Below are 26147 nucleotides of genomic sequence, written 5' to 3' on the forward strand. Positions count from 1 at the left end.
AAGAACGAGTTCTGTCACATGTGTCCAGCATAATTATTTTGTGAAACCCTCTTTATGTTGAAAGGTATAAAAAAAAAAAAAAAGAATGTCTCACACATATCTGTGTGCCGTGTCAGGGTTGTACATTCATCTTCCACGTTATTTGCTTATCGTTGAGCTGATATGTAATAGTGGAACCCCCCACCCCCCTAGTTTAATTATTTTATAAAATTATTTGAAATGAAACCGTTCCATTCAAATACTGAATTTTTAACATTTATGTATATCTAATTCAGTATACATCAACACAGCTTTTCATTTCATATGTATTTTGTTTAATCAAGTTGTGATGCCTTCTCTGATAGCATAAAGAAAATTTAAATACAGAGAAACCGGGTATATTTTGCTTTATAAACCAACATTACCCCGAGTGTGCGTACATGATTCATTGAATGAATTAAATTTCCTGAATGTGCCTCAGATACAATCATGAAATGATAGGTCCGTAATGTCTTCCACATCTTTCAAAGAATGTGTGGTCATTACATGATTTGTTAACTGAGCCTCTCAGGTATCTTAATTCATTCAACTTCAGACGCGAGAGTCATCATTTAACGAAACTTGCCATAGAGATTTCCACGCTTGGCCAAGTGCGGAGGGCGACCCGATAGGCTGGCCTGCTCTCGACACAAAAAGTAAATATATACAAAGAAGGACGTTAATAGTACACAGTCGAAATGTGTTCGAGGAAGGAACAACACGCCGATATCTTGATGTAACAAAGAGAATGATTTAAATTTATCATACTGTATCAGTGTAGCACTGCGATGTTTTTGATTTGATTCTGATTGAAGGAATGTAAAGGCTCTCTCAAATCCCCTACAGGTAAGTGGTCGTGTTGTTTTGTCTGTAAACATTGAATGTACTGGGTGTATGTTTGACGAAATTACAAAAACAGCTGGAAGGGGGCTTATAATTAAACTGCAGGGATTTTTTAGTTGGAAAAATATATCTGCATGTATATCAGCGAACAAAAAAACAATAGATTAAAAGTATCCCTAAAACTGCAGCACAATTGGTGGATGACAAATTTTACATATAAGATACTATGAACTAATGAACCAGTATAGTGTAAGTTCTCTTTGTTAGTAAGTACTGTGACTGCCTGCCTGATAATTACTGCTAAGTTTGTAATTAAGTGTGGTAGTGCTCTTGATATTTGCTAATGTTAGTTGCGAGATACAATACCACTACATGAGAGAACATTTGTAAAAATTATATCACATTCTTCAGTAATCTCTTTTGAATTTTAAAAACACATTTATCAATAGGATTGGATCCAAATTAACTTAGATAGCCCCCTCCCCATACAATTATATAACATTGCCATTCGATCTTTCTTCGGGTTACATGTACGCGTGTGTTTTAGGATAATGAGATATTTTTGAAATCATTATGAAAAGTTCATCACGTTTATTTTGTGCAAGTTTTATAATTCCATGAAAAATTATCGAGAGTTGGGAGGTAGGTAAGGGCGATGTATTTTAAAAGATATATCATTCAAGATAGCGACTTCTTCGTTCGAGAAATATTAGTGAAACTGTATCGGTCTAAACGTTAATTTGTTTCAAAATACTTAAATCTAAGTGAGATGTATCAGACTTATCTTTGGATTCTCAGATGGTGTTATGATAAGAATCTGCTTTTCAGTTTACGAAAACATCAAATGCGGTTTTACAACTGTTTCGAATTCTCGACATTTTCTTTAAAACTACATCTCTGTACTTCCGTGTGTTCAGGATATTGTTTAATCTAATCATTTATTTGATTAGATGAGGATATTATTATCAGGAGAGAAGCACTCACTTATAGTATCTTCAATGATACCATACACGCTTTCATGCTGTCGTTAGCAATAACTTAATCAATATTTTGTAACCATCTGCATTTTCATTGTATTTGATTAATTGTATATTGTTTAACGTCCCTCTCGAGAATCTCTCACTCATATGGAAACGTCACCACTGCCGGTGAAGGGCTGCAAAATTTAGGCTCATACTCGACGCTTATGGTCATTGAGCAGGGAGGGATCTTTATCGTGCCACACCTTCTGTGACACGGGGCCTCGGTTTTGCGGTGTCATCCGAAGGACCGCCCCATTTAGTTGCCTCTTGCCACAAGCAAGGGGTACTGAGGACCTATTCTAACCCGGATCTCCACGGGATCCATTGTATTTGAAGCACAACTGTAGCTACTGCTTTCGAAAACAAGACTCGTTTGTTTCCATGATATCTAACATGTACATCATCCAAGGAGAGTTCTTCCATAGATGGAATCTCTTTAAGATTACTATTATCACGTCTTCGGGGTTTTTAAATCATGAATTTTTTTAACATTATAATAATGAATGGCCATTGGCCACAAACCGTATCTATGTTGTTAGTTTGTAGAATTATGTAAACATATCAAAGGTAACACTCTGAAAACTGATAATTTGTTAAATGAATCTCTCATTCGCCGTTCACCTTCACATTTTCCTGCAAACAAGACCAAGGAACAAGATGAAATCTGAAATACATGTATAACTAGTGTATTGAATACCAACATAATAAAATTTTATCAACGCATGCAGGTCGCTTTCACGTACGGCAAAGATTTTAATATAATCAGCTTAAAGATCAGCTCCATCTGTTTACTTGAACTATGGCAATATGAGGTGCAGTGACTCCTTCCTTCTTGTCCAATGTAATTTTGTCCAGTTTCAGCTGTCTTTTGGTTTTCTTTTCCTTATGTTTGCAATATTTCCCTGTACCCTATTAGAAATAAATCTATTCTCTTCTATTATCTTGTTATATTCATCTTTCATAGATAGATATTGCATTGTCAGAAAAAAACTAGAAAAAAAGTATGGTGGTAAAGAGTTTACAATTCTACAGCTGTCCCCCGTCAAAATTTAAAAATTCGCCATTGACACAATTTTTCATTCAGGTCTATTTTCAGTTAATGATATAGGTCGTACATTCTTGAAAGGGGGATTACATGAAATATGATGGAAATTTGTGACAGTAAATTACGCGACGACAAGAATAAATAATTCACTTGCATATGAATGAAAAGGGAAATGTGTTGCGGTGATTGCATTGGGAATATTTTAGATATACATTAAAATATTTGATGATTATGGGAACATGGTATCTAGCACAGTGATTTCAATTAGTAGGACATTATTAGCTTAACCTTTACCAATGCACGATGAGCTTGATAATACCATATAATACCTCGTTTTGTGGTGTTAATGTATTGAGACCCGTCTAATTGAAATAGAAAGGGACAACCAACGACTGCGTGATTAGGCTTATCAACTGATATATGTCGTATCATAGCTTTGTCACTATCAGTTGTCGTACAGAGGTCAGAAAGGAATTATGCTTTGATGTTTATCAAGAAGCTTAAGCTGATAAATAAACTTTTATTACAAGGCTTAACTTCTGAAAATAAACAGGAAATTCTTCTCTTTGTTAATACACTTCGAAAATTCTAATTATGGTATATGTATTAGTCTTGTAGGGCTTTCATGCACGCGTATTTGGCTGGTGGAAGATGCGATGCATTTTTATTTACAGGTTTTCAGTCTATTCAGGTCATCGCTTTCCGTCTATCAGTTTTTCTTCATGTAGTTCAAATTTTCCAACCAATTAGCAGGACCATGATAAAAGGATACTAACCTATTTGTAAATAGAATAACTAGATAATCTGATACCAAATGTTGTCCAAGCTACTTACCCACATCAGACACATTAGAGACTCCTCTAAATCTCACCTTGTCGATAATTAGTTTACTCCTTTGAACATCAATGATCTAAATTGTCTAATTAGAATGGGACCGAGACAGTTTCACATCTCCGTAAAAAGTAGATGTATCTTTGTTTCTATAATCAATAAATATTGTCTATTTTCCCGAATAATGAACTATATATCGTCCACGAATAGGTATCGCTTCGTCTGTTATAGTGTTGTGACAATATAATTATGATGTCAGAAATTTACGATTTCTAACTGACTATTGTACTTAGTTGGGAGACATGGTATTTGCCATTTAGGATGTTCCTCTAAAATCAATACATCAGTATTATAAACCTCAGATTTGAATTCTAAAACGAAAACAAAAAAGTAGAAAAAATTAAAAGAGGAAAACAACCAAGCTCTTGGATGACCCTGACCAAGATACATATTGCTCTTCATCTTTATTCATTGATCTATTTTGGGAGCAATGTAAAAGTAGTAAATATTAGAAAGTCCCGATCTGTATAATATTTTGATAAATGTTGCGTAAGGCAATTTTCGTATCAAAAGTCATTGTTATATATGAGATTTTAAAGTTAAGGCAGTCTGATAGGATGAGATTGAACACTCTATACGGATTGTGAAGTCAAACTATGGCTTAGTTTTAAATTCGTATTAAAATTCTTATAGAAACTATTTCTAAACCACCAGAAGCAAGACTGGTCTTATTCTATTATGGAGTGTGCAACTGTTTATAGAACATGATGGATTGAGATTGTGGTTAATATATACGAATCTAAAATGTGCTTAAGATAATGAAAATACTTACATCGAAGATTATCTACAAATTGGTTAATGATAAGTTACAAATATATTTGCTCTGTGCTTTATATTATCAAAAGTAACAGGTGTGCTTTGTTCGATCATCTTCTGCATTGTTTATATAGTTGATAGTCTTGTCACTTACAAGTGCTATTCATCTTAAACCTCAATCTAGATACTCAGTAATACGCACAAGAACCATTTGTATCTCTCTGGTTATTTTTTGATATTCAATAGTCTTCTTACTATAAGGACAAGAACCATTTGTATCTCTCTGGTTATCTATAGGTATTCACTAGTCTTCCTACTATAAGGACACATAATTCGAAAGTAAAAAAAAAAAGAAGAAGAAATTTAGATGTTTATCGTTACATTAAATACTTCTTGCATTTGAATAATACATACGATCTTTATGATTTTATAAGTCTCCTATAACCAGTGTGAATGTGTAACTTGTGCATGTAAAAAACCACCCTTTGGATACCTAGAATAAACAAACACTATCCTAAAATGAGAGTTCTGTTTGGTCAACATTTGGATGTTGTGGTGACTCTTGTGGCCCTGTCTACAAATGTGTGAAAAATCCGTCCTCTACACTCCAAAGCTCGGGTTTTCATCTAATGCTGCAGGTATCTTGTCAGAAACAAGAACAGGCGAATATTGATGGTGTTTGTTTAGTATATTTTGATAAGAAAAATCTTCAAGAAAGTACTTTTGTGTTGAAATCCACCTGTAGGGAAAATGTCCGAGGTGGGACAGTTTGTATACACATGCGATTTGAACGTGTTTTGAAATCTACAAAAAGAACAGAACAATGCTTGAATACGTGAAATGGTTATTTAGATAAGACATATGAATTAAATCGTCTAGGAATGCTCGGGATAGATACCTATCACGGTCACTCCGGATTATCAAATTATGTTTATATAATTACTATATTGAAGAAAATCATACATGAAAACTAAATTTGCACTCTGTGACGTATTAAGCATGGTGCCTGGTGAAGATTGTTTTTTCCCCTATTTTATATGGTGACTTGTACATATGCAAGCGTGCCATCGGTTTCATAAAAACCATTATTTGTGAATTTAAAAGGACTGACTGAAGATGTCAAAAGATTTGTGTGTTCATGAAAAATTGAATAAATAGTGTTAGTGAAATTCTTCTTTTGAATCGGATTTTATTTGCCGTAGGAATACCTTTTATACAGATGTAATAATGACTCTAAACCTTGTCACCTCATATGCTTATTTCTTCATTCATTATGCAAATATTGACATAGTTCATTCACATCTCTAAAATATATTGTAGTCCAATAAATGTAGAACAATTAATGAAAAGAATGTCAAACATTTAGTCTGTCACTTGTCTGTTTTAACATTTATAGAGTTATTCGTTGTCATTTGTCGATTTATGGAGACAAGCTAACGGGACGCTGGAAAGGAGATAGGACTTTTATACGTTTTCTCCTCTTGAAATATCTGTCTTTTAGCACAACGTATATAAAAATTATCTTTGTTAATTATCAAAATTGTATGCATATAGCAGTCTGTATGGGAGTTATAGCCGGCATACATAAAATATTATTGATATTTGATGTCAATTTCACTCTCTGATGAAGTCAGTCAAGGGGATGAATGCGATTCCAAGACCGTATATGTTGGGGGGTTTTTTTGTTTGTTTTTTTTTTTTTATATATATATACATGTTAGTATTATTTGGATATTTTTTTCGCCAAGTCAGTAACTTAGGAAAATAGCGAAATTTAAAATAAAGAAAATAACACTTTATGTATAAACAGACCTATAGATGATGGACCTGTGACATTGGTCAGATGTCCGAAGTATGATAAATGCACACGTGCTCTGTACATGTGAAGAGTACTCTACAGCCCGTCAGAACTAAACTCCAGATAAGTTTGGCCACCAGTGCACCCGTCTGTGCATACACCTACAACAATATTTACTAATAGAACAATTAATGTCGGCATTAGGAATAATTTCATTGTAAAAGGATTATATGTTCTAAAAGGGAAAAGAAGGATGTGGCGGAAAGCGTAAATAGAAAACCCCATCTTTAGAGAGTGTGGTATTTTACCCATTCATCATAATCTTTAACACAGTATGCATGAAGGTAGAAGAAAAGTGACGAAATGGATTTAAATGTTTTGATAAGTAACACTGACACAACAGATTTAAACAATTATCAGAACTGCCCTCATTTTCGTAGATAAAGACAGGTAGATCATTGAAGTAGACAAAACTAGACATTGTTGTCGAAGTTGTAAAGCCGATAACTGATTACAGGGGATCTCAGGTCTCTGTCGATCAGAAGCTTTAAAGTTCCCAGTCTTTGTAGTCGCATCCCTCCACATAACAAAGAGGAGAGGACCGGATAGGAACGGAAATCTGAGAGGATAATCTGTTACTTTGGGACTTTTCAATTAGCATACTCGCTATACATAGTGTTTAAATCCACATTTGACAGTGGCTCGGGGGCTATATAAACGGACTGGGTAACTGAGAGAAGATTACTACACCTAAGGATTAGGAAGACGATTAACGTTATTCATGAAGTTTTTACTTTCCACTAATATGTGATTCTATATATGATCAGCATATTAGCAAAGGTGTCAAAGAGAATCTGTTTCTTGGTGTGTTTTATCCTTGATATTTTATCCTGGCATTGGATGTTATATTTAAGTTAAAGTGAGTACAATTTTATTTAACATTACAAAACAAATTTACAAGGAGTTTTGTACAAATAGGGGACGTTAAATATATCCAATGTATCAATAAAGTTATATCTTATTGGCTCATTGTGTTGGACGGTTTTTCAATAAACCGTTATCTTTGTTCAAACCTTATCTGAAAGTGGTACGAAAGTTAACATGTTACTTATACACAATCTAACAGCTGAAAATATCCGCAGTTGTCGTTTAGTCAGCTTCCTTTAAAATCAGTATCTGGCCTCTGTTTGTTTCCACGCCCCTTGTTTTGGTGGTTTGGGCGCATTTTTAGCGTGACTTTTAACTTCTATCAGAGAGGACTACAAGGTGTGGAGGGTTTAAACGGCCAGGTAGAACGCGCATCACCAGTATGCTTTCTCGGATTTCTTTCTATAATGTATGATTGTTAGAAATATTTTGTCGATGAATTTGATACCCACCGAAGAACTTGATTACCATTTGTTTAAATAATTTCTATTTGTTGAAAATTTAGGAAATTACTCATCCATGAAAAGTTTGTGATTAGTGTGCTCGCGTGCTGCCTCCGAAACGGGACAACAAAATTATCTCTAATTACATCCAATTTCATGCTTTAAGTTTTCTTTATCATTTGTGTCGTATATCACGAGGTATGTAGTTTACTCTGCATGGGGATAAATTTTTAACAAGCGTGCACACACATAGAAACTTTAAAGGAGAAATCAGCATAGGAATTATATGCCTTTTCAGTAAATCTTCACTTCTCCAAGATTTGTGCATGGAAATTATAGTGAACTGTTTTTTCAGAGAAAGTATATACAGTGAAATATTTTCTTCATTTGAATGTAACATTTTTTAACAGTTCGGAGTGAGATGATTGATAAAGACTGACCGCTCTCCCGTTGCTGCAGGTAGCCGCTGGTGGTTCGCTTTGATGTCACGGACTTTGAGGTAAATGTTATTCTAATTTTGTTGCTAATGATGGCCTTCTCGACACTGGACAATATATATCAGTCTCCTCGTAAAAGCGCCGTGCATGTACATTGTATATAGTAATTTTGTTTATGGGGAAATCACTTCTATTTTCATCGTTATCTATTTTGGGCTTATTTGTATTTATTTATTTATTGAATTTAATTGAAATTTCGTAAATGCATCTAAAGCGGAGCGAATGATATTTTCCGGAACTCAGCTTTACTGAATAATATACTCAATAGAGATTTGAAGTTGTACGTTATACTGGAAACCGACAGATTTATCAATTGTATACGCGCACTTCAAAATCGCGTAGAAATATGACTTAAAGCAGTGAATTTAAACAGGTATATGTTATTTCAGATGATCGCAAAATCAGCTGTACAGAGACTTCATTATTTTTTACTTTACACTTTAATGCCGAGTCTATTTACAGTACGGCTCCAGCGGTCTGTCGGCAGGTGCCTGTACTGCAGTCGTTATCTCCCTTAATTTGTTTGCATGTCTCAGCTTTAATAATATTTGACAAATTTAAAGACCATATATATTTTATAGCATTATATTATCTCCGGTTTTTGATACTTACAGATGGTATAAAAAGGAAAGTTCTGCAATAAAAATCTTATTAGATTTGTTTAAATGTTTCTACTTTTTAAAAGTTTTTGAATTTTTTATGATTATATCTTCATTTAATTTAGTATCTGTATAACTTACGGATGTCCTGAATGGAAAATCGTTTAGTTGAGCGATTTATCCTCACTTGCAGGTCTTACCGTTCATATGTACCGTACCCACCTGAAGCTCCTCATCCTCTGCGTGGGCGCCTTCCCTCTCCTGCTAACCGTCTATAATATTGGAAAATGTGATCTCATCAAGGAAGAGGACCGAATTTACAGGTAAATCAATTTCAACCCCAACCACCCAAACCCCAAATACTCTTGCTGAAAGTCATGCCATTTACAACGACATGCTACTAAACGAGCAAAATGTAAAAATTGTCTTTCTGAATGATGTTTATATCCATTTGTTGATTAATGAATTTTACATCATAGCTGGATAAAAATAATATGGCTATAAATCTAAGCAAATGTGGACTACAATATTTTGCCTTTCTGTCTTGGCGTTTTAGAGAAGAGGTTTCATCACATGTCGTCGGCGAGTTTGATGCTTCTGTGGGCTTTCAACCCAGGATAGCCCAGTCCTATAACCACGTGAAAAGGACTCACCCACTCAAATATGAGGAACTGGAGTGCATTATCAATGGGGACTACTCCATAACAGGCAGAAAAGAGGGGAATGAAGTTTACATGCCATTTTCATTCATTCAGAAATATTTTGAGGTATGACATGATGCGCATTACTAAAAGTTTTGAACGTGAAATCAGGTACTCATTAAAATGAGTAAATTGTACACGTGGTGATAAATACAAATTGTACTATATCAATTATAGGTGTATGGCTCTCTTGAGACATCGGATGGATATGAGAGGTTTTCATTTCACCACAGTTACCAGGATGATTTTCCCACTGACCCCCAGCCAAAATACTCCCCCAGCGGAGTCTTCATGTCGTTCGATCTGTACAGTGTGGAAGACCGAAATAGGGTTAAATGTGTCAGTGGCATCGAAGGTAGGAAATGGTTGATATTTTGATTTATTAGAGTTGTTCAATCAATTGTTTTCAGTATAGCAATGTTGTAAATAATATTTTTATATCATAAAACGTACATATAGCAAGAAAACTCTTTATATGTTCTAACAATAAATGATGTAATGATTTCAGGTGTTCCAATATCGACACAATGGGAGCGCAAAGGTCACTACTACCCTATACAGATAGCACAGTATGGTTTAAGTCATTACAGCAAGCACCTGTCACAGCCACGACCCAAAAGCAAAGTTCTGGAGGACGGAGAGCAAACCGACCTCTCAAACTGGCTGCTTCCGGATCGAAAATCGGAGATTCGCAGTCGTATGGATGACAGAACGTCACTGGACAATGGCGTAGTGGAGTTTAAAACAGCAAGTAAGAACAACTGTTTCCGGGTAGTCTTACGAATCTATTAACGTATCTAGACTTTCAAACACCTTTACTAAAGGTGAAGATAACGAACAGTGATCAATCTCATAACTCCTATATAAGATGAAGATAACGAACAGTGATCAATCTCATAACTCCTATATAAGGTGAAGATAACGAACAGTGATCAATCTCATAACTCCTATATAAGGTGAAGATAACGAACAGTGATCAATCTCATAACTCCTATATAAGGTGAAGATAACGAACAGTGATCAATCTCATAACTCCTATATAAGGTGAAGATAACGAACAGTGATCAATCTCATAACTCCTATATAAGATGAAGATAACGAACAGTGATCAATCTCATAACTCCTATATAAGGTGAAGATAACGAACAGTGATCAATCTCATAACTCCTATATAAGGTGAAGATAACGAACAGTGATCAATCTCATAACTCCTATATAAGGTGAAGATAACGAACAGTGATCAATCTCATAACTCCTATATAAGGTGAAGATAACGAACAGTGATCAATCTCATAACTCCTATATAAGATGAAGATAACGAACAGTGATCAATCTCATAACTCTTATATAAGGTGAAGTTAACGAACAGTGATCAATCTCATAACTCCTATATAAGGTGAAGATAACGAACAGTGATCAATCTCATAACTCCTATAAGCAATACAAAATAGAGAGTTGGGCAAACACGGACTTCTGGACACACCAGAGGTGAGTTCAGGTGCATAGGAGGAGTAAGCATCCCCTGTCGACCGGTCACACCCGCCGTGAGCCCTATATCTTGATCAGGTAAACGGAGTTATCCGTAGTCAAAATCAGTGTGCCAAGAACGGCCTAATAATCGGTATGAAACAAGTCAGACAGCATTTAACTCAATGAGAGGTTGCATTAGCAAACTAGATTGAAAGATTAAAATTAATTATTGGTGATCTACACGAAGAGATGTGCAACAAATTTACCTTTCACTAATGTTAATTACCTGAAAGTTGACTATCATCTGGTTTATCTTTTCAGCAAATGTGAAAAACCCAGGAATTTCAATATCCGCAAAGGAAAGAAGGATGACAACAATGTCCTTGGATGTTATGTTTATCAATAATGGAAGTGTAACCGTTTTGATTCAGACAGGAGATGGAAATTTATTTCGTATTCATTACGTGCTAAGTGACAATATAATCAAATTAGATGGCAAAGACCTTTATTATGGCATTGGATCAAACATGAAAGGAGAATGGATTCACTTAACGAGACAAGTGATGGTAGACTTCCAAAAAGGATTAACATTACAGTATTCAAAAAATCGAAGTATCAAAATAAAAAATGCAGCCCAAATTGCAGCTATTTGTGTTCGTGGGCACGGGGTAATGGACAATGTTATTCTTTCTACTCATGCACACAAAAATTTGTTTTTTGATGCTGCGAATTATTTTGTACGGCATCAAGATCCCAGAGGCGGCTGGCCAGTGAAAGTGACTCGTAAACTGATTCCAGAGGTCATGGAGCTGGAACCTGGGTGGTATTCTGCCATGGGACAAGGTCAGGCCATTTCTCTCCTTGTTCGTGCGTACGTGGCCTCCAAAGACTCGACTTACTTGGAGGCAGCGGGGAGAGCTTTGGATATTTTTGACATTCCAAGTTCAGAAGGTGGAGTGCTAGCAAAGTTTCTGAACAAATATGACTGGTATGAGGAGTATCCTACAACGCCCAGTAGTTTTGTGCTCAATGGATTTATATATTCTTTAATAGGTCTGTATGACCTGAAAGAAATAGCAATAGGTAGGATTAGAGAAAAAGCAGCAAAGTTATACGAAAAAGGAATGATGACGTTGAAAACGATGCTTCCCATGTTTGATTCTGGCATTGGGACGTTTTATGATCTTCGACATATCACCGCGGGGCTGGCCCCTAATCGTGCTAGGTGGGATTATCACAAGGTTCATATTAAACAGCTTTATCTACTCGTTGAATTAGATGATGACAAACTGTTCAAAAACACTCTTCAACGATGGAAAGGGTACATGAAAGGAAAGATCGCGCCTCATAATTAACAATGAAGGTGTTATCTGAATCCCATTGTTAGGTTGTATCAGTTGCCCAAGCAGTGTACGATGTGATATTGCATTAAATAAGTCTGTTATAGTTCATTTTTTACTTTTAGGAATTGTTATAATTTGGGGGATGAAAAGTGCCCATTTTGCATTTCAGTAGTTTGAACTATTGATTTGTGTAGGTTTAACTAATTTAAGTTGCTACTACATGTATTTAAAAAAAAATGAAGTGCACTCACGCGACACGCTTTTACGAGTTTTTAAATTTAGTATTTATTTAGTATTTTAAAGATATCCGGGTACGTTAATAAAACATCAATTAGGAAGATGATACACTGCTAATGCACATTAAAAAAATTTGGGAGTATCAAAAAGTTCATATTCTCGCGAACCAGTCACTCAACATAGTCTCGGTATAAGACATATTTTGCACCGGTGATTTCCGAATGAATTTAGCCATGAGAAAAAAAAATCATAAAGGGAATCGCAATCCCTTTATTTATTTCAGAGGGAGGTGTCATTGTAGACTATTTAACAAGAGAATTGATAGCTTTACAAGAGGGAAATTTACTTTCACTGTAATTTTTCTTCATGTTTTGTTCAAACACTTTCTTTGGGTATACTCATAAAAAAATCATGTTGCAGTTAAACTGCGGTATATTCTCATGTTATATTTTTTTTTGCATTTTCAAATGAGACATTTACTGTGTTGGACATTATTTTGAGAGAAAAGATTTCATATTACTGCCACTGACGAAGAAATTACAATCAATGTACATGTGTACCCACTTGTTCCCAGGTGGAACCAGAACAGATTTCAGTTCATACTAAAAACCACCTGACTGTTTGGTGCTTTGTTTTGATATTTTACCATTGTAACTCAACATAGTGAAATAGATTTACATTGTTGTTTGTGACATTCCATGCTTGTGTTTTGTTCATTAAGGCTGTACTTTAGGAGCACAAAATATGTGCGTACAAATATATGTATTATATTTTCATATCGTTAGTGTTTACCGGTATTATGTTAGTTAATGTGAGTTTGTGGAGAGAGAGAGAGAGAGAGAGAGAGAGAGAGAGAGAGTGTGTGTGTGTGTGTGTGTGTGTGTGTGTGTGTGTGTGTGTGTGTGTGTGTGTCTGTTGAACTTTATCTGAATTCTCCAACTTCTTTGAAACTGACATGAAACGAACACAATAAAACACTGAAAACTGAATATTTTTGTACTTTTTTATTTCACGGCGGACTAGTATAGTACCTTTTTTCTTTAACTTTATTTCAACAACACTTTAACGGAGTGTATAAAATATCTAAAGCTGAGCTTTTCGAAAATTGATGCACACGGATTTTTGCATTGCAGATGGTTTGCAAATAGCTCTCAAAGTGCAAGCATTGTTGCAAGGTTCTGAATATTGCCTTCGAAAGACATGATATGATGGTGCTTTAAGATATTTTTTTCATACGTTTCACACCTGCTGCTGTTGCAGTTCCCCGGATGAAGGGTTCAGGTTTCAGACCAGTATGAAAGAAAAGTGATAATTGAGTTATAAAGAGACCCCTCTCGTAAAGGTTTTAAACGAACCTTCTCTACTTCAACCTGAAATACGAGAATCGGCTGACTTCTCTGGATTAACAACTATAAGTTTTGGAAAAGGATCTGCCCATTTCCTGGAAATGAATGGACATAATTCTTAATGTCTCTTCGCAGAATAATCTAGTGTATAATATTTAGATTTAACCAAATTTATTTTAATCAATAATTACTAGGATAATTTAACGGCTCGTACTTTAATGATTAGTAAGTAAGCACGTTAAAATATGCTCAAGAGATGTAACAGGTGCGATGTCATTCAGTTACTACACTTCACAATCCACAACAGCAGGACTCTGACGTGATTGCAGAAAGCATGTGTACTTGCACGAAAAATTTACCTCCTACCCACTGGCTTACCCATATCATCAGGACATCATTGAACTTCGATGTTTACATATTGGAAATATGACAGCCAGAATGTAAAGGAACTCAGTCAGTTGCATTGGTAGGGGATAAGCCAAAATATATCACAAGTTTGACAGATTGTTTTTAAATCCCCTCAAAATTGATTTGGAAAAGGGTATGCGGCATATTACGAAGCCTGACTTACAATGAGAGATCGATGATTTGAGAAATAGATATAAAAATCGCTCTGGTTTACGATTTACTGAGAGATCGATGATTTGAGAAATAGATATAAAAATTGCTCTGGTTTACGCTTTACTGTGATTATGTTCGACATATTTACGTTTTTGATCAATATTTGGACCAAGTATGTAATAAAGAAAATTATTTATAAACGATTATGTTACAGTATATAAGCAGATAAATCTATCATATACATTGTCAGTACGCTGCGCATACAAAGGAATCGAGAACTTTTATAACTTCCTTACTTATTTTAGATGAAGAAAGAATTCACAGGAGCACCATTTCTGTAAAATTCTGGGATTCAGCAAACTTTTCTTTAAACCTTGCTGTCAACAAGATTTTCGTTAAGTGCCACGTAGCTCTCCTAGATAGCCTTATCCAAGGCCCTCAATTCTGAAGCTTGATTTATACTTTAATGGCCAAACTGTGATTTCTGTATAACAAGAAAACACTTATTCTGATAGCTTAGATTACTGTTCAGTACAAAGACACAATCCAAGGGGATATAGAGTGAGAATATTTATACTTATCGTTGTGGTATTGACGCGAAATAAAAGTACGTAATGTTCCGGTTATCTCCAGGAGGGGAAAAGGGTAAACACTTCAACTCGCTCTCCACAAAAAATTCAAAACTCTTTGTTGATTCTGGGATTTATATTTGCAACGCCCCACGGCTTTCAACTCCATTTCTTTCTAATTCTTTAATCTCGTGTAGGATTAACTGTATCTATTCTGTGAAAGAAAGATGAAAATTCCTGTAAAAGACAATCAGATCTTGTTAGGAACAATAACGTTCCCTTTATTTGTTATATACTTTTCGAAATCATAAAAACATGTTCTGGAATTTCTCTGTTGACACACCTGCAATATTTGACAATAAAAGAAATGTGATATAGGCTTAAGTTTACATGAATCCAGCAGCACTTACAATTGACAAGAAAACCTCCTAGTGCTTCTACACCCAATCAGTACAGATATATGTAGATATTCCATGTCTAGTGAACATCGCTATGTTTAAAACATTCACAAAAACGCATGCATTTTTGGTATCGCGTTGAAGTCAATAGTACATTAAAAAAAGAGATCAGATACGTTTTACATTTGATATACATTAAATATTTGTTAATCAGCTGTGGTTACGGTATTTATTTCACACTTTATATGTTCTAACGTACCCCGAGATAACCTCCTCATGAAAGTGGATGCATGATAACCATTCTAAACGTATACATTACTAACACTTGCGCCTTTAAATGTATCGCATTTCTGAAACAATATACGTAAGCTATCTATTTGAATCCTGACACCAAAACATTTCAAAAAATCCAAATCACTTTTGAATTGAAACTTTATATCCGACATGATTCAATTTGTATGTACATGTACTTTAATTGTCGCTTTCTTCCATTTCACTTCTATTTTTCTTCATATTTCTCCTATTTCTTTCTCTCTTTCAAGTATACGAGCTGCATAGGACGCTGAACGTGCGGCCCAATGTAAACAAGGCCCTGCTTTCTGTTTACCTTTACTTTCACTGTGGCATGTAACTACTGTGCATCCATTCTGGCGTCAAAATCAGTTCATCTAGGGTAAGCTATTCCCTCCATTGTGTGGTCTAGATTTCTCATCATTGTCAATACAAGTATCAGATGGGAAAGCAAAGTTCATTACAGAAAATTAACACATGTATCTGCCACATTGAATCGTGTTCTTGTTATTTTCCTGCTTGATCAGCTTGGATTTGGTTTTTGGCAACCAAAGGCAGATTTTTCGTAGGTAGCTAATTATTGTAGACGTGCGAAATACGCTTAAATTGTGTGAAAGGAGATGCCACAGCAGCAGGAGCAGGCTGGATTATGTTGATCTCTTCGCCTCAAGAGTGCTTCCATCAAAGAATTTTCGCATACACAAATCGTTTATCTTGCGATATAAATGTGAACACAATTCTTAAGAGTTTTTCATGGAGTCATCATTATTCGTTAAATGCTGTTTTAGTTTTCGTTGTTGAAAGTTCAGGAAGAAAGAATAAGCAGTAGTTGGTATTTGGCAAAACCACGAAATTTGATGCCTACGAAAATAATGAGACCACAGTATAACAATCATGATTCAGAGATCAACACCGAGAAAAAGAAATTAACTGTGTTGTATGTCAAAAGAGGGTAATAAAAATTAGTCAATTGTGCTAATTTTTTTAACACTGTTTCCCCACAAACTCGGTACTAGCAGAGAATGATATAGACACATACCCACTGCTGAGATGTAATAAAATATAGACACATACCCGCTGCTGAGATGTGATTACGAGACGACAGAAAATCATACGCTATTTAGAGAGGTAAATTTTAAGTTAACAACACGAGACAAGAGTAAAGTCTCGCCTTACCTTTCCAGGTGATTTTGATGCAATTTTTTCCGCTGTACAGCATTTCTTCGCCGGTGGGCCCAGGTGCAATAGTTTTTTTTAACTCCTTAGTTTTGGATAAGTTATTATTACCTTAATTGTTGGCAGTACTGATTGATTGTAGTCATGCAATGACCTTTGTCAAGAGATATCCTACAGATTACATCCCGACTACCAATGACATTCTTTTTATCATTACAAAGTACTGAATCTTTTTATCATTACAAAGTACTGCATATTTTCTTTCCTGCAAATACGGATCATTGTATAAATTTTATCATTACGGAAATAACAGAACGATAAACATTTCTTAACCGGAACTTCAGATTGTATTGTTGATATAAACACAATGGAGTACGGGTTTTGCAGTCTTAATTATGCAGTTTAACTAGTTTTAAAGTAGCTAGAAAACTTTCTTTTAAAGTGATATAAAGACTGGAAATGCAGAAGACCTCACCACTAGAGGTCAACATGTTGGAACGCGCTTCCTCTATATACGTGTCTTGCTAAATTTTGTTCCCATAGATTTCATTTTTTGTTTTCACCGATTTAGGTTTACTTCATTCATCGGTTGATAGGTCTTTCTGAGAAAAATGAAAGCATCAAGGATCAGAAATTTAATTCTGTTTATCTGAAGGGTAATCAACATCACTGAAAAACTCCTACAGTCTGACATAGTACAACACTATTTTGTCGAAAATTGAAAGTGTTTTAAGTATAAAAAATGATACTGACAGTTTATAGAGCAGATTACAAAAGTGTATAGAGTAGATACAGAGCGTATAGAGTAGATAAAGAATGTATAGTGTAGATACAGAGTGTATATAGTAGATACTGCGATACAGATTGCATAGAGTAGATACTGAGTGTATAGAGTAGATACTTAGTGTATAGAGTAGTACAGGGTGTATAGTGTAGATACAGGGTGTATAGTGTAGATACAGAGTGTATAGAGTATATACAGAGTGTATAGTGTAGATACAGAATGTATAGTGTAGACACAGAGTGTATAGAGTAGATACAGAATGTATAGTGTAGATACAGAATGTATAGTGTAGATACTTAGTGTATAGAGTAGATACAGCGTGTATAGTGTAAATACAGGGTGCATAGTGTAGATACAGAGTGTATAAAAAATTAATGTAGATACAGAGTTTATAGTGTAGATACAGAGTGTATAGTGTAGATACTGAGTGTATAGAATAGATACAGAATATATAGTGTAGATACAGACTGTACAGTGTAGATACAGAGTGTATAGTGTAGATACAGAGTGTATAGTGTAGATACTGAGTGTATAGAGTAGATACAGAATGAAGAATGTAGATATTGAGTGTATAATAAAGATACAGAGTGTATAGTGTAGATACTGAGTGTATAGAGTAGATACAGAGTATATAGTGTAGATACAGAGTGTATAGTGTAGATACAGAGTGTATAGAGTAGATACATAATGTATAGTATAGTTACAGAGTGTATAGAATAGATACAGAATGTATAGTGTAGATACTGAGTGTACAGTGTAGATACAGAGTGTATAGAGTACATACAGAGTGTATAGTGTAGATACTGAGTGTACAGTGTAGATACTGAGTGTATAGAGTAGATACTGGGTGTATAGAGTACATACAGAGTGTATAGTGTAGATACAGAGTGTATAGTGTAGATACTGAGTGTATAGTGTAGATGCTGAGTGTATAGAGTAGATACAGAATGAAGAATGTAGATACTGAGTGTATAATAAAGATACAGAGTGTATAGTGTAGATACTGAGTGTATAGAGTAGATACAGAGTGTATAGAGTAGATACAGAATGTATAGAGTAGATACAGGTGTCTAGTGTAGATACAGAGTGTATAATGTAGATACAGAGTGTATAGTGTAGATACAGAATGTATAGTATAGATACTGAGTGTATAGAGTAGATACAGAGTGTATAGTGTAAATACAGAGTGTATAGTGTAGATACAGAATGTATGGTGTAGATATAGAGTGTATAGAATAGACACAGAATGTATAGAGTAGATACAGAGTGTATAATGTAGATACAGAGTGTATAGTGTAGATACAGTGTATATAGTAAATACAGAGTGTATAGAGTAGATACAGAGTGTATAGAGTAGATACTGAGTGTATAGAGTACATACAGAATGTATAGTGTAGATACAGAGTGTATAATGTAGATACATAATGTATAGTATAGTTACAGAGTGTATAGAGTAGATACAGAATGTATAGAGTAGATACTGAGTGTATAGAGTAGATACAGAGTATATAGTGTAAATACTGAGTGTATAGAGTAGATACAGAGTGTATAGAGTAGATACTGGGTGTATAGAGTACATACAGAGTGTATAGAGTAGATACAGAATGTATAGTGTAGATACAGAGTGTATAGAGTAGATACTTAGTGTATAGAGCAGATACAGAGTGTATTGAGTAGATACAGAGTGTATAGTGTAGATACAGTGTATATAGATATAGCAAAATACATTTTGTTCTCTCCTACTTTAATCTGTTTTGTGCGGTGGAACGTTTTTCACAAATAATGACAATGGTGACACATTATGTACATTTATATTTGTGGGTCAATAACACAATCAATGAAAATTGAAAATGTATTAATAGAATTCACTATGAAGTGCAATCAATCAAAAGAATATTGAAATCATATCACATGTTCTTAGTTTCGTGTTAGAGATACCTTATACCGATTTGTAACGAAATATCGAGGAACTTTTTGTTGAAGGTCGTCTCAGCTTTGATCGTCTTCCTCGTCACTACATTTGATCATTATGTTTTAATTACATTCTCATCAAATCTCTGAAGTTTTATATAATGTGTAATCTTTCAATAGTCAAGGTTTTCTTTTATGAGATCAGTTACACCTGATACATTGTTATCTATCTAAAATATAAGCAAATTATCTTCTAATTAGTCTCTATATAGCGTGAGAACTGCCGTATACCTTGACGTTCAAATGACCATGCAGATGTTTCTCTTTTATCTTAAAAACAGGATTTTGCTTAATGAAAGCTTTTTCTGAATTCATCCTATTGATCCTGTAAAGCATTAGAATCAACCTCTATCGGAAATAACAGCGGTAGTGCGACGAAGAAATCTGTTCGTTATCATTAATTAGAGATAGACAGATATACAATGTACGAAAACCAGGTAAAAGCTGAAACAGGGAATGTTCTATATCTGATCATTAGAAAGTACAAAAAAGTGTAGAGATGGAATTTGTTTGAATTTCTGACTGCAAGAAACGTACTTCTGATTGTAGACTAGTAGAGGACTACTGTGGCGGGTATATTTCCAGTATTGTTGGGATTACTGTGGGCTAGCTTTGGGCCAGAGTAACTTGAATTTGTTTTGAAACGTGGGTTGTTTGAATATGGATGTGGGGGAGAAAACATGTATGCGAGTGCACCCATCGAATGTCCGAATCAAAAACGAAAATCCAATTTAATATCCCGTTTACTTGTACATGTATATGACACCAAGAATTACTTTTAAAAACAATTGTAAATGTCTATGATGTGTATCCATTCCTTTTTAATCCACTGATCTATGTAATCATTGTTTTTACTGTATTGTTAAGAGATTCTAATCATTAATCGTAATTCGTTTTTCATTGTCATTATCTACTCTTAGAAAGTAAACAAAATCTTGAAGGTTTCAATTCCAACGGGTTTTCTACAGCATGTCAAACTTTGCAATATTTAATCTTTTCCATTTGTATCGTATACATTTTGCATTTGAATTGCATATTTTTCATTTGTATTGTATGTTTTCCATTTGTTTTGTATCCGAGTGATTGTATATTTCGATTTGTTATAAAGGATTCCATTGGTCAAGGCTTAGTCGGTATCGCGTTGAAAATGAGCAAGATATTCCGGATGCTCAACCACAAGATGAACTGGTCCCCAATTTCTGTGCAGGATTAGATAAACATGAGGTAGATAAGCAAGGGAAAGTTGAGTAGTATCTACAGTATAGTTTTTGATAATCGAACTATGGTTTAAACCAATGAGATCCCGTGTAACAAATCAAAATAAATAATCCTTCGGATACCATACAAATGAAAAATTATACAAAGCAAATGAAAAATTATGCAATGGAAAACAAAATATACAATACCAATGAAAAATTATACAATACAAATGAAATATTATACATGTACAATACAAATGAAAATTTCTAAAATACAAATGGAAAATTATACAATACAAATGGAAAATATACAATACAAATGAAAAATTATACAATTCAAATGGAAAAGATCAAATATTACAACGTTTGACATGACATAGGTTTCCGCAGTAATTCTATATTATATTGCTTCTATCCGGACAAAACCCGGAAACAATCATGGTGGGTCGCTGATGTCGATAAAATTTTAGAATAAGTCATTATATACTAAACTTTTCTCATCTTCAGGTAGATTTTCTATATTATCTTGAAAATTTTCACTGAAATACAATACAATGTAGTTTTATTTACCAAAAGTATGCAAAATCAGACACTTTCATTTAATCACTACTTTTTTGTAAGTTTGTATTTTAATTTGCTTGTAAGAAACAAGACCATCTTTCCCATTTGGGAGTAAAATACATATTGCATTCAATTTTTGAATTCGTATCACTCTCTAAAACGAACTAAAGCGCAAGTCATGGGCGATTCAGATATTCTACAGAAGTCAAGTGATTGGGTTTTCTTCTATAACGAGACTAGTCTCGGAGGGCTGATGAAACATAGTGAGTCGTGCGGACCGTCTTGTTAATTTCCATAAGCTCTATTGGTTGTATTGATCCCCATTTATTCTTTCAGCCGTAGATAATCCAGTAACAATCCTTAAAAATTCTGTGTTGGGAAATCTCTTTTAACTTGATGGGAAAAGTCCCTTGGCCTGTTGAGTCATTAATTAGGAATTGTGGGTTTTTGATTCTGACAATGAAATGCAGCCGCCTGAGTTTTCAGCCTACTCCGAGTGTATATAATTCAACAACAAGCGAGTGTTAAAAATGATCATAGAAAAATTCGCTATCCTATTTTATGTATGTATATCCAATATCGTTATACATGTACATGCATTAAGCATTCTATAAAATTGCTTTAGATTTTCTACAAACTTATGTTACTTTGTGCCTGATGTATATTTTGTTTGGTTTTTTTTTTTTTGGTTTTTTTTTGTTTGTTTTTTTTTTTTGCTTTTATAAATTTGAGCAATTGATCACTGTCGTGTGTTATAGAGATATCAAAGTGCCTTATTCATTAATAAATAATTACCCCTACCAGGTGTTATTTTCCTTTTTACCTCGATATGAATTCGAACTTCTGAAATGGCTTAACGTGATTTTCATCTAATCGGAGTTTAATTGACATTGAAAATCATGAAAATCCAAGAATTCAATCAAATTGCCGTCTAGCCCTTAATACAGTCTTCTTTAACATACATTGAAGATATGTTTGCGCGTGCATTTTGCATACATTATCTAAATTTCTATTGTAATTCATTACACACGTCATTACGTTGAGGACAGTTATTATAGTACTTTTTATGAAATGCTTTCGCAAATTTGTATGTCTCTCGGGTTGGAAAAAAACTTTCACAATTCTCTGGATGAAGGATTTGATATAAAAGCGAAGCAAGAAATCACACATCATTACGTTGAGGACAGTTATTATTAAAGTACTTTTTATGAAAATGTTCAAAGTTACAAAATCAAAGCAGAATGGCTATATCGTCAATCGTCAGACAGAAAGCTGAAAATAGAACAAAGTGAAGGAACAGTGGTGCTGTTCAGAATACATCGCAAAAATATCCTGTGGCTAATGAATTTTCCATTGATTAGACTTTGAATATCTCCGTGCACATGCAACAAATTTGTCGGAAATTTTGGTAGAATGCCCATTGAGCATGGTGTTATTGGAACGTCACGAGCAGGCTGCAAATTGTTGAAGGATTAACAATCTGGCAGTCTGAGTTTGTGGACAGACAAACGTACAGATACGTAAATCCCGTCCAACTCTCTTAAAGAAGTTAATCGGTAATGGTCGTACTGTTTGTAACGCACTGTAATACGGTATGGTTGGTTGTTTATAATACAAAAAAAAATCAACGTGACAAATAAATGTTATTCTTTTTAGGGTGACGAGTGGTTTTTTTTTTGATTTTTTGTTTTGTTTTTTTTGTTGGACGTGTTAATCGTTTTCATAGACATTGAATGTTCTACGAAGGAATAAGTTATAGAGACTAGATTCACCTCTGTGATCTGGAAACAAAGTACCTGTAATGCACGTGTAATACTGCAGAAGGAAAGCCCGATTCCCTGTTAAATCTTAAGAAATAATTTCGAAAAGATGCATTCACATGCTAATGAATATAATGTTTTTGTATTTTGCATACAAACTCTCGTAAAGTATATTTAAACAACACTGCCTGAGCCAAAACTCTGTTGTTCTAAAATCAAACAAGGCACAACAAAGGTACACCACTGAACTATTCGTTTGATTTCCAAAGCAAATATGCATTCGGTATTTGTGTTACTGCTGATATTTGCATACAACTCTGGGTGAATGAGATACAAAGTGACATAGCATAATTTAAAACGAGGATGTATTTCAGGTAAATCTTTTGCTTTTCTTTAAGTATTAGCATAACAGCTAGAAAGCGGAACATAAATACGTCGTGTATAAGATTATTGGAATAGGATATAAGAAATGTTTACACCTCTGGAAATTCAATTCACAACACACCAGTACTGAGCAAACACCAAATAACACGACTGAGTTGGCACAATACACAAGCTAATTCGAGGCGTGATGCTCTGTGGCGTACTTGATTTTGATATTCTCCAAGAATAATACATATGTACAGTGAAGCCTGTATAATCTGACAGACACTGGGAGACAATGTCTTGTTGAAATACATAAAATGTTGAAATAAACATTGTGAAAACAATGAAAATATGAATAAGGGTTGGAATGCCCAGTGAAACGGATTGCGCAGGTGTCAGATTAGGCAGTTTTCACTGTAATATCGTTAATGTGGACATTTTGTCTGCAGTTTCAGGTCCAAGGTTATCTTTAATCATCTTCTGTTTAAAAGAAATTTCCAACATGTCTAATGTCTTTTTTCATCACCATATAACTTTTTTTTTATTATCAAAACTCCGGAACTTTGCTTGCCTGTTGATGTCTTTACAAATTGCAATGGTAACCATTTTCTCATGAATGCGTTGCAGTTGTGAACAATACATGTATGGATCTGGATAAATATAGTACATCTACCTTGTACTATGTACCATGGCTGGGGACTTCGACAGAAATGATTGATTGTATATTGTTTAACGCCCCTCTCGAGAATATTTCACTCATATGGAGACGTTACACCAACAGCAAAAAAATGTAAATATAATTTTGAAAATACATGTACGTTGCATTTCATTTGGAAAGCCAAAGGATCAAAATTCTATCTTAATTGTAACTACGCAACGCAGCATTCGTTCTATGTACATGTAGAAATGTTGAATTTAACTTGACAATTGCAGTAATTATTAGTGCAATGTCAATCCAGTTGGTTGGAATGACTGTGTAAATGTTGTTACGCAATGCATTATCCTTAGAATGTTTAGCTAAAGATATTCGTATTCGAAACTTTTTAAAAGATGTCAGTGAGTTTTGATTGCACCCACAGTACATACATTATGTACCGTCATGATGTGAATGAAATAGCAAACAACCACGCGTTGATATAAGCTTTTGACTAACTGGCCAATCCTTTACATATAACCATGAAAAGGCTAAACATGGATATATTGTATAATTAACGTTAGTCTACCCAGACGTAAGTACTTTGCACGTGGCGATGTGTTTATGAAATGGCTCAGCTAGATTTTTCAGACAGGTTTAATGGTCATTCAATATTTATTTGAGATCAGAAGACAGTATTGGGATGGTCATAGACTAGGCCAAGTATTTAAGCCGACTGACCACTTTACGATAAGGATTATTTTCTGTGTTTACAAGTAATTTCCCCATGTTTGTCAAGAACAAAATCATAAACTGCAACCCGAATATCCATGCATTTTACTCCATTTTAGTAGGAAATGTGGAGAGCTCTTTATTATTTGATATTTCATGGCAGTCAAAGATATCTGTTTAGCAAAAATACGTACATAGTGAAAGAAAATGATGCAGGAATACTACTCTGTCAAAAGTGTTTCAAACCGCCGTATATTACAAACTTCTTAAGCTTCCTTCACAGTCTGGACAATAATTACCCATCCGTAAACAAGAGCTGTTTTGTATAAATCATAACTCAATACCACACATTAAATTGCAAATAAATTTGATATCGTCCCGGTTAAAAAGGATCCTTTCATTGAAATATTCTGAGATCAAAGATTGTTCTCGGGTTGAGTGTTTATGGTGATACTTTGCTGGTCTGCAAGCAATGTTGTAACCTTTTGTATAAGGCGGCAGATTTTAATCTTTTTATCAAGATTCTTCTAAACACGACAGATATACACGGTCGTTCAGTAACAGATACATTGTATAAAGGAATACACCGCATTGTCCATCACTCTCAATGAAAATAAACAGTTCATAAAACATGCACATCATTATCGAACAAATTTACGAATTTTTTTTTTTAATATAAGAAATGTCTTTATAGGATCTTGACAATAGATACAAAAAGAATGCAGACAGTAAAGATATCCATTCACATTCCTGGTCTCGTTCTGCTCGCCTCGTTCACACTCCCCCTTTCACGAACGCCATGTTCTTTCACTCATGTGCTCAAACAACAGTACTGTATCTTTAATTTAGGTTTTGATTTCCGAAATTCATATTGATTCAAATTGCAATCAGACGATTCATTGTCGGAATTGATACAGCTGATGAATATAGTTTCTCCTCCCGGATTTTGTTTTTAGATAAAAGATAACTATCTGCAGTAATTTTAAAACGCTTTTCGAATAAAAATTCTTTGTTATCTAATGTTTCATTTTCTATTTAGTTGGATTTTTTAAAATATCGTTCAGCTTCACGAATCACCATCTCTGTTTTGACCACGAATGCAAAAATAATGATTTCAAATAATTGTATGAATCAATCGATAAGATAAATGTCTCATGTTTTCAGATTCCTAAATCTGGTTCTATATAGTAGATGCACATCGTTACATAC

At 34.4% G+C, this 26147-nt stretch overlaps 1 protein-coding gene across 7 annotated transcripts; it reads left to right on the forward strand.

The window, feature by feature from the left end:
• The first annotated feature begins 414 nt into the window (after positions 1-414).
• On the forward strand, positions 415-13579 carry LOC125680093 (D-glucuronyl C5-epimerase B-like). 7 transcript variants are annotated; one of them, XM_048919548.2, is made up of 7 exons: positions 415-864; positions 8154-8242; positions 9008-9162; positions 9396-9606; positions 9718-9895; positions 10049-10291; positions 11332-13579. In XM_048919548.2, the coding sequence occupies exons 3-7, from the start codon at positions 9047-9049 to the stop codon at positions 12363-12365; spliced, it is 1782 nt and encodes a 593-aa protein (XP_048775505.1). In that variant the 5' UTR covers positions 415-864; positions 8154-8242; positions 9008-9046; the 3' UTR covers positions 12366-13579. The 7 variants fall into 7 exon arrangements, with proteins under 7 accessions (XP_048775505.1, XP_048775492.1, XP_048775498.1 ...); XM_048919535.2 differs by having other exon boundaries at positions 9033-9162; XM_048919541.2 differs by lacking the exon at positions 415-864 and adding an exon at positions 6829-7292 and having other exon boundaries at positions 9033-9162.
• Positions 13580-26147: the final 12568 nt, after the last annotated feature.

This window comes from Ostrea edulis, chromosome 1 (genome assembly GCF_947568905.1).
Source record: "Ostrea edulis chromosome 1, xbOstEdul1.1, whole genome shotgun sequence".
NCBI classification, from domain to species: Eukaryota; Metazoa; Mollusca; class Bivalvia; order Ostreida; family Ostreidae; genus Ostrea; species Ostrea edulis.